Source organism: Dufourea novaeangliae, unplaced genomic scaffold (genome assembly GCF_001272555.1).
Source record: "Dufourea novaeangliae isolate 0120121106 unplaced genomic scaffold, ASM127255v1 scaffold101, whole genome shotgun sequence".
Lineage (NCBI taxonomy): Eukaryota > Metazoa > Arthropoda > Insecta > Hymenoptera > Halictidae > Dufourea > Dufourea novaeangliae.
This window is the reverse complement of record NW_015373989.1, coordinates 438,892-456,422: the sequence shown is the minus strand read 5'-3', so window position 1 is coordinate 456,422 and position 17,531 is coordinate 438,892. Positions and strand designations below refer to the sequence as shown.

Here is a 17,531-nt window from a genome sequence, read left to right as displayed (position 1 = left end):
AATTTTAATATATTATTTTTTGCTATTTTCACGGCTGTTCTCTTGATTTGGGTTTTGTTATTCGAAACATTTCTACATTTTACAATTAATGAAAAACAGAAGTATACGAGGCAATATGATTTTTGTACATTACTAAGCAATTAATTTCAGAGAATTGAAAAATAAAGTGCCACTGACTAGACCAAAAAAAAACAGGTTATATTATATTTCCGCGAAATAAAATTTTTTTCGATTACGTATACTCGAATTCTTCTTTGATATTTCATTGTGACGACGTTTTCAACAAAGATCATAAATTATACAAGTTCAGTTGATCTGAAAATTTGTTACTTCTGTAATTTTTATATTAAATTTCGCGAATTCGTAGAAAATTCATTTATCAGCTAGAGCAGTGATTATCAAGTGTTACCTTAATATCAATCAATCTATTCGGAATTATATCTTTGCAACAAATACTGTACAAAAAAAACGTACAATTAGCATAGTGCGACGAGTGTGTAACATTTAACTAATAACTATTTCCATTTTGGGGTGGTTTTTGGAGAACAGAACCACTATTAGGTATTGAATCCAAAACCAATTTCCTTCTATGATATTCGGTGGTCGCACTTTCACTAGCCATCGATTTTCGGCGTAAAGGCGTTGTATTCTCTAAAGTTTGAATTATCGAGTTTGTACTTTTACGCCGTGTGGGCAAATCATTGTTTTGCCTTTGTCCCGTCTCATTCTGATTGGACGTCCCATTGGACATCGAGACGTTCGATGGCGTTTTGCTGTTTACAGTACTCGTCACGCACACCGTGGAAGCAGTTTTATTTGCGTTGCTTTGCACCGAAGTGAATGACCCGGTATTTTTATTAACAGAGCTTTGAATTGTATTATGATTTACCGACTTGTTCGACGACGTGGTTATCATGCTAGCATGTTTACTAACATTGTTGTGGATAGACACCGTCGTTTTTACATTTTGCGAATTCGGAGAGCCAAGCGGTAATGATGTTTTTCGCCTCGCATTAGAACTTCCCCCGTCGTTATTGAAATTTACTTTAGTACTTGCACCACTGTGTTTAGTAACATCCGTAGACGCATGACAACCGGAACTAATCCATTTATCAACCTGAGCCTCGTGTGATTTCTGTAAAACCTTTCGAATATCACTGTTTTCACCACCTTCTTTCATAATCTCTTGTAACTTCTGAATCGTTTGATATAAAATCACAGGGCTAATTAGACCGAAATCAAACAAACTACACATATGCAGAACGAAATTACGATACAAATTTTTCATGAGCAATTCCTTCCCTTTAGTTTCTAAAAACATTTGGCAAGCTAGTGGTATTTGGCAGTCTCCCACGTAACCGTGTTTCATCACGTGTAAATTCCACATTTTCATCAGTTCTTTCTCCCCCTCGTTCACGTCCGTGAAGTCATCGATCATCATCATAGTTTTTGTTTGCAACCATTTCGGATCGTTTTCTCCTTCAGAATCAATATCCATTTCTTTCGGATATATGGGTAAACACGTCACAGTATGATGATACAACCTATACATGTATAAAAAAAAAACAAACGTTTTGTAAGATGCATTCTACCATATAGCCAAGGATATTCACGCATCTTAGCTGAACGAATGTACCTATTGTGTCCTGTAATGTACGGTCTTTGGTTTTCATATTCATTTTCATCGAGTTCCAGAAACTCAGAAAGACTCGGTTTTGTCCTCTTCGGACGACATACTAATATATTCGTTACACTTGTGCGTCTCGTTGGTCCTGTTCTCGAGAAAGCTACGTTTGAAGGTTGCGATATCAATTCGTGAGGACTACCTGCGTATGAACCATCATAGCATTCATTTATTGCTACATCTATACGAGCACCTTGTGGTATCGGCTATGGAAATGAATATAATTTATTTCACGACGTTCGATCGTTCGAATATTTCAACATTAATGAACTTACCACGTATGTGAATGTAAATCGCGAATGACACAATTTTAAGTGCTTCAAAAGGGAATAGAGTTTCCCGCAATCTAACGAGCACCATGGACAATGCAAATCTTCGCAGGCTTCTGTTTGCTGACGACTATTATTATTATACAAAAATTGATAAACTATTTGCTGTGTACTCATCGAATTATCTGTTTTTTCATTAGATGTTACCATTCTCGAAGGATTAAGAGGACTAGCTGTTGGCAGTGTAGTATTGTTATTATTATGATTACTATTATTATTGTTATGATTAATATTATTGTTATTGTTATTTGTGGAAGAACGTTCTAGAGCAGCTGAAAATGATCCAATATATTAATATTTTATTTTTTTCTTTCCAACCAAATATCATTTTATAAGAAATATAGAAAACTTACTGTTTCCCGATCTGTTTTCTTTGTTATCGCCATTTGGTACTGGATGTATCGGAGCTGGCCTATCCACCAAACCGTTGCTCGGTTCGGTGGTCCAATTAAGTCTAAATTTCAATGTTGGTCCCTTGCTAAATACTTCGAAAGGACCACACTCCTTGATATCAGGTACAGACTCCCAAGAGCTGTGCTTCTTTGGGCTAGATCGTACATTGGTTTGTACTTCCTGCAAACCTAATTCATAATCGCCGTCTGTCAACAAACATCGATTATGTTTATCGTACACTATGAGTTCAGAACCGTACAATTTTACTTCTTCTCCTCCAGTTTTAATCGAGCCTGTGGAGGATTTACGACGTTTTTGTGCTGGTTCTGAAAACAGAGAAAGAACTATGTACATTAAATAATGATACTTTTTCGATCCGATATCTATACCGCAAATGTTTACAAACCGTCTAAATCACAACTATGCATAAGGCAGCCAGTACTGGATGTACAATAAACTCTAAGTAAAAGCATGTAAGTCTTTGCTACGTGACCATTGTTCAAGCTAAAAGATTCATTGGGTATGGATATAGTAGGTGCTTTTGGCGGAGGTTGATTCTCGCATGGATTTATTGGAACTTCGCTCGTACCGACAGAAACCTGAAGCAGTAAACAGTTATGTTGCGACAATGTCCAACATAATCAATTTTTCCTTTATTTTTGACTAAACAGAGAATCGCGCAAACTATACTTACCTGCATAATTGGTGAACTCACATCCTTCCGCTTCTTATGGCAAATTTTCAATAATAATGTTTCTACCTTTACAGGATCTTGGGGTACATCAGCTGCAACGACATTATCATTATTATATATAAAAAAAAATTTAACTCGTGCATCTTAAACGTTGAATATGTTGTCTGTTAAAGGAAAACTTGAAACAGAGTGTTTCTTTTACATAAATTTACCTTTCTTGTCATAGAAACCCAGAAAAGTAAGAGTCATATATCCACGGACACCTGGATTATCCTCTTGATTCTTCTTTGACATTAACTTTTCCAACATCGTGTCAATTTTAAATCCTCGTCGAGCCTTATGACTTCTAGACATACGTTGCCTCATGTAAGTTAAATTTCTATACAGAAATATTGGCTAAAAAGAATTATACGAACGTCAATAATTTTATACGTATTTCACTTTTATAAAAACACACATATTTCAATGTAAATATGCAAAAACTTGAGAAACTGAAGTGAAAAACGTATTTTTAGAAACAATATTATAACGTAAATTTATAAAATAACAAATCTGTATACCTACTATGTTAAGCATTAAAAGTAAACATAAAAAGTTTTAAATGTATATTTGTATACACTTTATCATCACATGTTATAGTACCATACATAATCACAAACGCACCACTAGGACAGTTTACATGTATTTTGTAATAATCCATCAAAAATTTGATACAAAAAAATGTATCAAAATATATATGTATATCCGTTTGTTAATTATTACAAAACTTCATTATTCTATTTATTATATATTTTGTATTACGATTACATATCAACATGTTCAATTAACACTTTGAGGACACGTTTCATCACAAATAATCAGTAATTTATGTAAAATATAATGTAAAAATAGATTAATTTCTCTTTACTCACGGAGATTTGGTTTCTTGTGCGTAGAAATCGATAAATCTGGGTAGGTTCTGAAAAATAGTAAAACTTATGTAGTAGGGGATAAAAAATATTAAAAGAATTGTATTCCTAACTTTGAAAATATACCAAAATTGAATTATAAAAGATATGTAGTTCTCTTGAATGCCCCTAGATGGCTCAGAGGTTGAACCTTTCTCAAAAGTGAAATGGTTCAAACAGTAGTTTAAAAGATGAAGTCTCATATCATCTCATACTGAAAAATTGATCTTTCCAGTTCAAATGGGATGTGATGATTGGGTAATTCTCGTTTTTATATGAGACGCCTGCATGCTCTTAATTTTGTTACGCTTAAGCAGGTTAAACCCTTCTGATCCCAATTTTTTAAAAATTATCAAACAGAAAAATGTCAAATCCCCTCCCTATTCCTCCCTTAGCCTACAGTTAGGTTACCCTGAACTTAGCCTGCACTGTGGAATTACATGGATAAAAAAATTCTAAACAAAACAAATATTGTGGATTAACATCGCGATTGCACAGTTCTGTAAAAAAAAATCCTAATGGACGAGTAGTGTGGGGTTAACACCACGTTTAACATTACGTGCAGAAGAAACATTCAAAAACGATCATTTTAATTGAATAAAACATAACTCTAGTGTAATATTATTCAAAGTATACTACTGGATGGAACATTTTCGAATATCAAATATATGTACATTGCAAGGAGAACATTGAACGATGGTTACAAATGAATTTAAATCTCTTTTCAACCTACAGAAGCTTTTCCATTTATTCAAAATAAGGTTTCTTTGACAGTAAAATTTTCCAATTGAGAATGCATTTAACACAGAAAAGGAATGACAGGTGTCCCATGCGGATTAAAGTAAAGGAGGGAGCGAAGAGAACCGACGCGCGCTTCGGCGCTCCGTACGTTTTCAACCAAAGGGGTTATGTATGATCACTTCCAACATTTGTAATAAACATTCGTGAAAGGAAAGGGATGTTAACTACATCAACCTTAAGAGTTTAGATACTGATATTTCATCGACTTCTAGGAGTGTGTGTGCGAAAGAAAAGTGATATCTGTAGATGCTTACTTTCGAAGGCTTGTAGAAATAGCTCGTGATCTGCTTGTATCTGATCCATTCGGGGACCCTTCTGTCCTTCCAATTCTTTCTCCCGCTTTTTCGGCGGCATTTTCACGCGATTCGTTGTCGAATATCCCACGAAAACTTACTTTTGTCACGTGAAAATATAATGACAACACCCGCCCCGCGCGAAATCTGCGGCGCCTAGCCTGCAACTGAAGCGCACCCTTATAACGATATTAGTAACTAGGCCTAACCAATTATTCGTTATCAGTGGACGCCGCGGCAAATGTAAATATCGGTTCTTTTACGGCACCAGACAAATTTTCATGGATAAATAACTTATTGTTGTAGCATTTAGAACATGAATGCCATTGAAGTTACATAATGTGACTACTACAAAGAAGTCATATAAACAGAAAACATAAAAATTTGTTATGGTCACATGTATATAATTGTACAGTCTTTAAAATTTAATTCTTGTAAACTTGTTTGTGCTTGAATAATCTTTATTGAAGATGAATCACAATAACAAGTATTTATGAGTTAAAATAATCATATTTCGAAATTACAGTCAAATATGAAAAAATAAAATTTACTTGATGGAACAAAAATATCCGTAGATAATAAAGAAAATAAGATCCCGTAATGTTACTGGCATATGAAAAAGTATAATGTCGAATATATATAGAAAATTGTCCTATAAACATGTGAATACATAGATATATTGTGTAGCGATATCTAATTAATTTTATATACATTTGCATGATTTTTAAATTCATTACTTTTCCTTTAAATTGGTACGGTTGGTAATTACATTTTAATTTAACTCTCAAGCCTCTCAAGATAAGAATACCCATTGATAACCATGTGAGAAAGTTACATGCGGATGTGTGCGGATGAAAGAGTTGAAGCAAAAGCGGTGTGAATGAATTACGTGTTTTTAATAATCTAATTATGTTTCTTATATGTAGATAACATTATAAATAAATAGTGAATTCAGGAAACGATTGGTTTTATGCATTAACGCATGGTGAATAGTATTTTATACTTTCATAAGATGGTGTAAAAGACATTTAATGAAATTTGAATAACCTTAATATAATATTAGTTTAAGATAAGATGCAACGTAACATATTTCGTACGCTGAATATCCAATTTGTACAAAAACGTTTCTTCAAAAAAGACCAAGTAAGAGTTAGATTCGCACCCAGTCCAACTGGTATGTAATATGGTTAATTCTTTTAATATCGTACAATCCTATATAGATAAATATTATTATTATTTATCAGGTCATCCCATGAGTTATGCAGAGTTTCTGCGGATTGAAGTTTAAAAACAGTAAAATTCAACATGCTCATCGGTTATTTGTTTACTGCACGTAGTATCTTAAATGGGGGTCTGCAGACAATATTTTAGCAAAAGATTGTAGCATAGATTATTTCTGTCAACTGTTATAAACATTTCAAACGAATAGAATGAAGGAACATATTTTAATGTGTTATATGATTTTAACAAAGGAAATAACACAAGTTATTAGATAATGAAAATCATATCCTCTGTATATGGAGAAATTACATTAGTCAGTGCCAAAGATGGTTCAAGAAATTTCACACAGGTAACCATAGATTCCAGAATGAATCGTATGTGGAGAGGCGTAATGAGATAATCTATACATAGATAGACATTTTATAGGTGTTTATTAAAGAAAAGTTAACATTAATAGTTACAGAATAGGCTCAAATATTAAAAATGTATTATTCGTTAATTATTAACAAAAAGTTATATATTCTTATGTCATGTATATGTATTGAAAAAACTACATTACTTATGGGATGCCCTAATATTTTAATTAATTAAATGATATTAATCTTGCTTATTAATGATCTCGTAGGATTATTGCACTTAGGAGGTCTGAGAACTGCTTTATATAATTACTTATTTGCACGGGCTAATAATGGCACATTTATCTTACGAATCGAAGATACAGACCAAAGTAGATGTATACCTGATGCAATGGAAAAGCTTCAGAAGGATTTACTATGGTCTGGAATTATACCTGATGAGGATCCAATAAGAGGTGGGCCTGCTGGGCCCTACATGCAATCAAAACGGCTTGATTTATACAAGTATGATTAATGTTCCTTCTTCAATTAGGAATATGCATTGAAATCTTATTTCACAATAAAAAACAGAGTAATATAGTAGAAACAATAGAATTGTACTGTATAGAGTAACATAGTAATTCTTACAGTCTGTTTCGGAAGTTGAGTAGAAATATCATTAAAATCTCTTTAACATTACATTTATAGAATAAGTGTGTTTTAAAAATACAGAGGTTCTTGTTACATTTATATGTAAAATAATATACTATTTTGTATAGTAATAAATTTGTCAAATAGGTAAAGAAAATACATAATTCTGGATTAGTATCATAACAAAGAAATAGTAATTATCTTTTGTGTTACAACATATAGGGGTAAGGCAACTGAAAAAGAAAAACACATTTCCCTGTCCAAACTGTATTTTGCTGTAATGATGCTATGAAGTTAGTGGTATAATTTTAAGAAAGCACTATTACTTATATGGATCAGATAAATAAATCTAACAAAAGTTATTAAGTAGCTTGTTTCCATTATTCAAAGAAATGGTATGTAAATTGGACATTTTTTTACTCTATTCGAGCTGCCTTACCACTTTGGTAAACACTTGAGTAAATCAACTTATGATGTTTACAATTACTATGTAAATACGAGTAAAGAATAAAGATACATAACACGCATACTATTCAAATAGTAAATTATACTAAAATTTGACTTGCTTTTTTTTAACTTGAATTATTGATATTTTTAATATAATACGAAGATCTTAATGTACCACTGATTAAATTACAGAGAGCACGTACACAAACTTTTAAGTAATGAATCTGCATATTACTGTTTCTGCACAGAAAGCAGACTGCAGTTATTGCGAAGGGAAGCTATGAAGTGTAGACAGATACCTAAGTATGATAACAGATGTCGACATTTCAGTAATGATGAAGTGAAAGAGAAGCTCAATAATGGACAACCATACTGTATCAGATTTAAAGTACTATACAAACAGATTGATACTATTTTAATAAATTGTATATTGCAAACGATGTTTCTTTTAATCTTTGTAGTTATCTTCTGTGCCTGAAGGCTTCGATGATATGATATATGGTAAAATAGTCCATGATATTGCACAAACCGAAGGAGATCCAATTATTATTAAATCAGACGGTTATCCAACTTATCATTTTGCAAATGTTGTCGACGATCATTTTATGGAGATAACCCATGTCTTGCGAGGAATCGAATGGCAGATATCTACGCCTAAACACCTAATGATGTACAAGTAAGTTTCAGCACATAAAATTTCTACTATCTGCATTATTGCGATTTATATTGCAGTACAATGTTTGTATATAAAGTATAAATACTTACACATTGTATTTATTTTTTGTGATCAATCTTAATATAAAACGCAGTAAAAAACTATTCCAGTAAATAGTTACGTTTTTGCTTCAATGGCAGAAGTAATACATTATTTTCAAAATGTAAGCAATAATACATAAATGTTAATTTACGTATTATTGTTTAAATGTCAATATTGTATTGTATACATTAATATTTGTTTACAAATAATTACATTCTTACAGAGCATTTAATTGGATACCTCCAAAGTATGGACATTTACCTTTAATATTAAATTCTGATGGAACAAAATTATCAAAGAGACAGAACGATATACACATTGAGTTTCTTAGAAAAGAAGGGGTTTTTCCATTGGCAGTCATAAATTATGTTATACATGCTGGTGGTGGCTTCGACAATAAAGGAGGTCGTGTATATATTCACAGCTATGAAGAATTGATTAAACAAGTGAATATTTTTATGTTGTGTGTTTATTACAGAACTAATGATATTTATTAATTGTTTAAGATATATTGTTTACATTCTTTATTTTCTTTTCGTATATTAAATCTCTATATTTTTCAGTTCAATATCTCGGATATAAAAACAAGCTCTAACAAACTTATGCCTGAAAAGTTGTTACACTTTAATAAATTAGAAATTTCAAAATTACTGACAAACGAGAGGAATAACAGATTCTTTGTTCAAAGAATTGAAAAACTAGTCACAGATGCATTCCCAGACAGGCGTGTACATTTCTCGTAAACATTTGTCTTATGTTATTTAAAGCTTTCTTGTAATTCGAAAATTATTTTAGGAAAACTGATGGAAGCTTACAATTAGACGAGCATCATATACTTTCAATATTGAAGTGGGGATGTGCTAGAATATCTAAATTAAGTGACCTTGTGTCTCCACAGTTAGCTTTTTTATGGACAATACCATTAACTACACCCAATGTCACAGAATTAGGATGCCTAGGTATGAATGTTACATATAATAAATACTTTTTTTTTCATATTTAAAGCCATTATTTCTTGTTACAGATGTGTTGAAAATATTAAGCATGAAATTAATCGAAATCGACATACAGAATTTTAACAAGGCATGGATTAATAGTTACCTTTATGAGTTAGCTGAGGAACATGAAATTCCAATTCCAACACTGATGAATGTTTTACGTGATATTCTTAGCGGTTTAAAGGTGACTTTGGATTCATATTAAAATAATCTTTAATTACTTTCTCTAATATACGATATCATATATTCAGGAGGGTCCACCCGTAGCCGAGATGATCGAAATTCTTGGAAAAGACAGTACACTGCTAAGGATAAACCGTTGTATTTCTTACAGAGAACCCTGTGATCCAATACATTTGTAAGTTCATAATTTATATCTGACTTTAAGAATAATTCTATGAAGTATATATGTTTATTAAACAAACTATTTCGATCTTGAAGTTAATAACAATTATTTACTATTTATACATGGTTTATGTGAAAAGTTCTTGAAATGAAGTGGAAAGACAACTTATATCATTTTTTCAATATTTTTATGTTTCAATATAATCTCCTTTAACATAAACACACTTGGACCAACGATATCCCAATGTTATAATTATAGATCAACGTTCTAAACATCCTTGAGAATCTTGCATTCAAATTCGTTTTTAATTAATTGTTAAGAGACGTGGCGTATTCTGACTTTATATGTTACAATTATTCATGTAACAGATGTCATCTATATCTCATTCCTAGAACTTTTCAAACGAACCATGTGATATAAGAAATGAATTCCATCTAGTCAACTTTTTGTAACAATGCGTAGCTATCAACCAATACAGTTATTATTATACAGTATACTTACGGATACTTCTCTATTTTTATTTGAAACTAATAAGTGGGTACTACTCCTTGTACATATTATACATATGTCGTCGTTTCAAAACTCAAAAACAGAACTCTTCAAGAGAGAAGAAAACTGCTTTGTCAATTACTGTAAAATTACTTTATATTGATTTTATCCATCAACTATGCCATTTATATTTATTTTGTTGCCTTTTTAGATACACAGTAAGAAAATAAGTTAAATAAATAGCGAGAAACAAATAAGATCATGCATTTAGCCCAAATTCGCAAAAATTACAGTTTCGTAATTAATTTTTATCATTGGAACGACGATCTCTGAAATTTATTTCAGGCTATAATACAATTTGTTTCAAATTTTATGGCTGAAGTGAAAAGTTGCAAACACTCCTCGTCACTACTGGATAGGTTGAAAATATTTTTCTGTTTTATATGGTAGATTTCATGCTTATGGTAGTTTTATCGAATAATATAGAATTCACCAAGTATGTATATATAAATATAAATATATGTCCATTACTGAATTTATTTTTCTACTTTACTTCAGTATATGTGGGTATTTGCGTACGTAGAAAATAATATAGGGTGTTTCCGAACTGGTGATATAACCCGAAAGGATGTGATTCTACATGTGAAAATAAGTCGAAAATGTTGAATAACATTTTTTCGTATAATGCTTCGATTTTAAGAAATATATTTACAACATAATAATTGTTAAGTAAGCAAATATTTGGAATGCTTCTTTTCTAACACCTGCTGGTTAATAACTGCTTTTAAATAGTATTACTTTGGTACAGAATATTTATTTCTACATGAATAAAAGACATTATTACATAGATTTTCTTGTTACAGTAAAATTTTACTAAGAATATAGAAGTTTTCTCATAAATATTCGATTTATAATTTTTAACTTAATTGTATTAGAAATGCCATTGCTTAAATATAATTTCAGAAATTATGTTGTATCGATACCACAACGAAATTATAAATTATTTTACTGATCGCATTAATTGGACAGTGACTATTCAAGTAGGTCATAAGTACGAAGATAATAGTGTAATTATACTTGTTCTATAAGGCATCTTCTATCAAGGAACATTGAAATCTTTAGTTCCGATTAAAACTTAATTATTTGCGAAGCCAGAAAACATGATACACTATGCGGCATAACTATAAAACCACCTTAAAATTTTCAATTCTTATGTATTGTAGTTAAAGTAAAAATGAACCACTTGTTTTTCTAGGGAATATGATTTATCCTTTGGTGGATAAAGATTATTTCTCAGCACGATTTCAAACATGGTATATTTGGTTCGTTTTTATTTTAATCACAATACATAAGAATTAGACTGAGTATTGATAGAAGACAAAAGAAGATAGTTCCTAACGAAGTTACCTTACACAAGTATAATTTTGCAACGCATATATTTTTTTTCCCGTTGCAGTTTTCAATTAGATGCATTCTCTAAAAGTACTACATAAAACGGTATGAGTAAAATGATAAATGTAGCCGAATTTTCAAATATTAAATATATAAGCTTGATTTAATTCATAACTGAAATCTGCATGCCACGGAAATATAATAACAACCATTACAATATTAACACTGTAATAACTTATTTGTAAACAGTAACAGTAGAATATCATTATAGAGAGTGTTATTTATCACAGTTTACGTACTTTGTAAACCTAAAAGAGACATAAACGTTCACTACCTTTTTATTTGTTGGTTCATTCGAAAGATATTGTAAAATACCTGTTTTCAGTAACATAATAAATATGTTGATAATACAATTATACAAAGATAAATAAAAACGTGTGTGCGAAATATCTGTTTTGATAAATGCAGTAACTTTACGAAGTTTTTTTTATGACTTCTCATAATAATTTTTATCTTTCTTGTTGTATATAATATATTTGAGTTCAACGCGAATGGAATTAACGTAAAGGAATTATTTCAGTGTATTAGATTGTGAAAAAACATGATTTACTATGTTAACGCTTAGACATTTACGTTGAAAATAGAAAACATTATTAATACGTATATTTTTAGGAATAACATATTTGCTTTTTCATTTATAGATTATGATAAATTCATGTTTCATATTAAATTGATGATAACTTAAAGATATTCGACTTACGTACAAAAATTATATAACTAAACTGTTTAATATAACTTATTAAAATATGTTACATTAGTTAGGTATATGTATAATGTAACAAGTAATTGCTTGTTATTATAACGATATTAAAAAAACTTGAGTTATCAGTTGTTTTTTTTTAAATTTGTTTATTTCCGTTTTAGAAATACTTCATTATTGAAAAAGATTCTTAATATGTAACGTTACTATACACAGTTGTTATAGACTGGTTTATAAAAAATAAAGAAATTAAAAAAAGAAGCATCTGAGAATTAATTTATTTTATCTTTAATGCTTGTTCATAATTTGTCTCTCAATGAACACCAAATAAAAGCTCGGTTTAAGAATTAAATTTACATGAAATAAGGAAGTTATAATCAGAGGTACAGTGATTCCTTGATGAATGCTACACGAGCTATCGCAATATTCCCACTACTGGGGGAGTTCCCTTTTGGAACCAATCAAATCAGAGTGAACAAAAGCTAAGAGGGGCTGAGAACATTTCCGCCTTGCTACGAATGTTCCGAAGCAGACCCGAGTATGTCGCACTCATGGAGACATTACTGTACGAATTGACAATAAATTTATCAAAGAATAATTACAGCAATTTAATTTATTAATTCCATAGAATAATATAAAAATTTTCTACAGTAAATCGTCGATGAATGTTCAAAGGCTTCTCGGCACTAAGTGTTCAGACGTTATCTCTTGACTGGTTCTACGAGGACTCCCTGCCAGTAATGGGCATGACGTCTGAACATTCATCGCTGATTTACTGTATATCTTATGCATACCTATGTGTATATAGTTTCGATTAAGTTTATTTGAAATAAAGACTTTTGTAGTATCCACGGTAGCAGTCATGAAGAAAGGCGCGTTTTCGAATAGTTTGTGCAAAAATCAAAATTCATCACTATTGGAAAAAAAATTAACTAACGGATAAATAATAAACTTGTGCCCACTTTATAAATATATATTCTTTCTCTTTGAATTAATGAATCGAACTACTTTCACAAAATAATATGCGAACAAATGTTAGAATATTATGATAAAAATATATAAAAACTACATATTTTCTAATATATAGACACAAAATGACTATGACAATTATAAAATGATACAACATCGCCTTTCACCTGACTGTCGGACCTTCTACTGGCCAATAGTTAAGTGACTACCCTGTGTATTACATCTAATATAAGTTTTTTCATTTATTACCGTGTCTATTATTTTTCTACGAGATTATATCATGATGCAGTAGCTATAACAATTTACATAAGAATAGTATATATCTCGAATGTTTTTATACTCTGTCATCAAGTGTGAATTAAGATATTTCATTACAAGTTTTCTATAAATATATAACAAGATACTTTTCAAGGTAGATTTATTTAATATTTAATAATAATACAGAGGAATGAGAATTAAGTAATACTGGCACAAAAGAACTTGATAATTAGCAATATATACATTTACAAGTTGATTCAGTCTGTACAAAACCTATTATGATAATCACAATTAAATTATAGTTTTTTATCTTATTCATTTCATTAAATTTCCATTTAAAGTTTCAAATAATAAGTTTTTTTTTATTATTTAAATGCAAACACGTTTAAAAATATATTTCACTCAAAACACGAATGTATATGTATTTGTGCCTTCGTTAACGAAAAATGTACATACATATATTTTTTTCAAGAACATTCTTATTTTCAATACCAAAAAATTGTCTGAACAATAAAAAAACATACTGTTTAGTTCAATAAAACTTGAGGACAATTTTATCTTTTTTAGAATGTGTTTTTAAGTTATACAAATTTTTTAAATATTCGTTATTATTTAAAACATGTATCATAATGGTCGCATCATTTATTCTTAAGAAAAAGTCTCAAAGATATTAGATGTACAAGTATGAAATTACAACTGAATATTTAACATTTTATAATACTGTCATAATATTATTATTTGAATACAACATAGAATTTTTGGTATAGTCTTAAACAAATATCACATGCAAATTATTTTTATGATTTAGTGTTACTTAGAATATTAGATTTACAATGTGGAATGCATAATATAATTTTGTAGTTAGTATATTATAATACGATGCCGGTTAAGTAAACACCACCCACATATTCGAGATTAGAAAATCTAAGATAGGCACTTTTGTCCTTTCGGGTTTACATTGGAATGCGAATGTACATATACGAAGGAATCGACTAGTTTCTGTGGTATATATTGAGCATCCAGTAACATTCAAAAAGACAAGGCATAATAAATGAAGCACTACATTGAATTGTATAGTTGTGAAAAGTTTCGAGACTACATCATTAACAGTTTATTCTAAGGTGAACATTATAAAAGAAAAGTTCAGGACATTGAGAAACAGTTTAACTGCTCTCCTATTCTTTGGATTACCACACCGAAACATGTAATATTTTTCTTCTTTTCTGTCTGAAAAAGCACCAGATTCGTTTAAAGAACACCTTTTTCTCATTCAGATCAAGTGATACATTAATTTATCCATTTGTTTTATAATACTGCACAATATGTAACTGAACACATTTGAGATGTTTGTAACTCACCCTTTTTAACCAACGACTCAGCATGTGAGTCATGCATAGACTGTACGTATGTAAATATTGCTGGCTGTTGGGGCTAATTGTGTAACAATACGTCAGTCTCGAATGTGTTAAGCATACAATGTGCATTACTATTTTTTAATATTTATTTGTTTCTCCATAATATCTTAGATTTTCTCCATTTATCCATAAGTAAACCTCGTCACATTCGTATTTTACATTTGAATGTAAACAAATGTAGAAACTGATAAGTGTTTCTGGTCTACACCGACCTGAGTAATGTTCTTAATACTAAATCCATACGAATAGGTAAAAAGTTGTATCGTCACACGGTTGCATAAAATTACGATAAGAAACAAAAATTAGTGGAAAACAAAAAGTTCAATTTTCATCTTATACATATAAAAAGGCGAAATTGTTCGAACAACAGTGTTTCAACGACAAATTTCCAAATTTAAACGAACTGAATCTGCCATCGATATAATAAAATAATAATTTATTATTCTAATTACTGTTGCATATGTGACATATAAATTTAGTGGTAATGTAATCATTATGTAAATATAAATGCATATATTATTCAGTACTTGATGTTCCTGCATAATAACAGGGAAATTATTTTTAAATACTCATGAATTCATACGGCACGGAAATAGGAAAAATTGACCTATCCGATTCATTTCAAAATCACATGCACGAATTCCCATTGAACTTAAATAAAATGAATATAAACTCAGGGAACAACGTGGTGGGAATAGTATCCCTTTACCATAAGAAGTAAAAATAGTGACACAGTGTAACTGCCGAGTATCATAATAAACGTATGTACAGTGGACTCTAACTATATTGCCACTAAGCATATTGCCACGCGAGGCACTTCCCCCTCACACGTATTTTCGACCAAACAAATTCGAATTAGCTTTTGCGCAGGCGCTGAGGCTACGACGATAGAACTTAGCATGGAGGAGGCTCTGAACTCATTGCCATTTTACTCCATGGCAATATAGTGAAAGTCCACTGTACATTTAAATTGAAAATGTGCAGTCACTTGCAGATTCACACGGGCTACGTACATGCACGCCATGCAAACAGTATACATACACACACACACACCACTCCACGAGTGTAAATACGCAGCACAGGTGCACACACCATTATACACACACGTACATGAAGGAGACCCGACATCAATGCACCATACCTGTCTTACACTATTAAACGACTCTTATGAAGGAAGTACCTGGCTAATATAGCCTACGTCACTCTATTAAAGTAAAAAGGTAAGTCAACAAAAGGCAGGTATAAACGGAGATGTTGGATATCTCCGAACGGTACAACCATAGGCAGTACCGATAGGTAGATCTTTCGACAAGTAATGATTGTTTTTCGTGATTATTAATACGAACCGAGTATCTAAGATACTTGAGCGCTTGACAGCTTAGTATAGTAAGATGATACGGTATGTGATTCGAGTAGACAAGAAAAATATAGTATATAAATACTACACTGTATTAACCCTTTGCACTCCAAGCACTTTTTTGATGCTATCGACCAGCAACTCCGGGCACACTATTGTTGTGAAGCTTTCGTAAACAAAAAGTTTTGTTTCGAAAGAAAAAATTACAAGTGTTCATGAATTGGACATTGTTCATGGTATGGTACCACTGAAACCAAATTTCTATGTGTATTCTTGGTTCATTCAGACAAATCGCGGTAACCCTTCGTTTGACGTTTCCTATCCTTTTTCCTGTCTCTTAGAACATACAACGCAATCCGTCTTTGCAGATTTTCTCATTACGCTGTTTATAAGCTTTCCATATTAACCTGGTTTCAGAGTTGGAAATAGAAGCCCTTTGCACTTTCGTGAAGAAAATATTCTACGTTGACTAACAGTTTTATATATTTCAAGCGTGTCAGTGGAGTGTTATTTTTGTTATGTTTTACAGATTTATACAGAATTGATAACACACAACTTCCATTTCCCAAAAGAACAATTTCTATTATCACTTGAGATTTTTTTAAAAAGCAATACCTGGACGCATATTTGGCCTGTGTCCCCCTAGCGGAGCCAACGCAGTGCAAAGGGTTAATGTAGTGGACTCTTACTATATAGCCATGCGAGGAGGCACTTCCCCTTCTCCCAGTTTTTGCGCAGGCGCTGAGTCCAAGGTTATAACGATAGAACTTAGCATGGAGGGGGCTCTGAACTTTTGCCATTTTACTCCCCTACAGTCCCGACCATGGCAATATAGTTAGAGTCCACTGTATACTATACTACGGTAAATAGAAATTATACGTTATTACTATCCATAGTTAACTTTAGACTATCTACTCGGACCAAGCTTGATATTACAAGTTTCTGATGCTTCAATTCTTGGCTGTCAAGAGTATCAGTATCATTATATTTGGTTT

General features: G+C 31.3%; 2 protein-coding genes across 2 annotated transcripts; one reads left to right on the top strand and one right to left on the bottom strand.

Moving 5' to 3' along the window:
* Positions 1 to 508: 508 nt before the first annotated feature.
* On the bottom strand, positions 509 to 5,284 carry LOC107187629 (polycomb protein suz12-B). The gene is made up of 9 exons (XM_015575772.1): positions 5,103 to 5,284; positions 4,012 to 4,058; positions 3,313 to 3,496; positions 3,101 to 3,192; positions 2,813 to 3,005; positions 2,367 to 2,732; positions 1,960 to 2,285; positions 1,637 to 1,890; positions 509 to 1,544 (listed from the first exon to the last, which is right to left on the bottom strand). The coding sequence occupies exons 1-9, from the start codon at positions 5,200 to 5,202 to the stop codon at positions 509 to 511; spliced, it is 2,598 nt and encodes an 865-aa protein (XP_015431258.1). The 5' UTR covers positions 5,203 to 5,284.
* Positions 5,285 to 6,052: 768 nt separating this feature from the next.
* LOC107187628 (probable glutamate--tRNA ligase, mitochondrial) lies at positions 6,053 to 9,912 on the top strand. Its single transcript, XM_015575771.1, has 10 exons — positions 6,053 to 6,126; positions 6,205 to 6,315; positions 6,988 to 7,222; positions 7,988 to 8,183; positions 8,257 to 8,471; positions 8,776 to 8,998; positions 9,116 to 9,276; positions 9,348 to 9,511; positions 9,577 to 9,734; positions 9,802 to 9,912. Exons 2-10 carry the CDS (start codon positions 6,216 to 6,218, stop codon positions 9,910 to 9,912), a joined length of 1,563 nt encoding a protein of 520 aa, XP_015431257.1. The 5' UTR covers positions 6,053 to 6,126; positions 6,205 to 6,215.
* Positions 9,913 to 17,531: the final 7,619 nt, after the last annotated feature.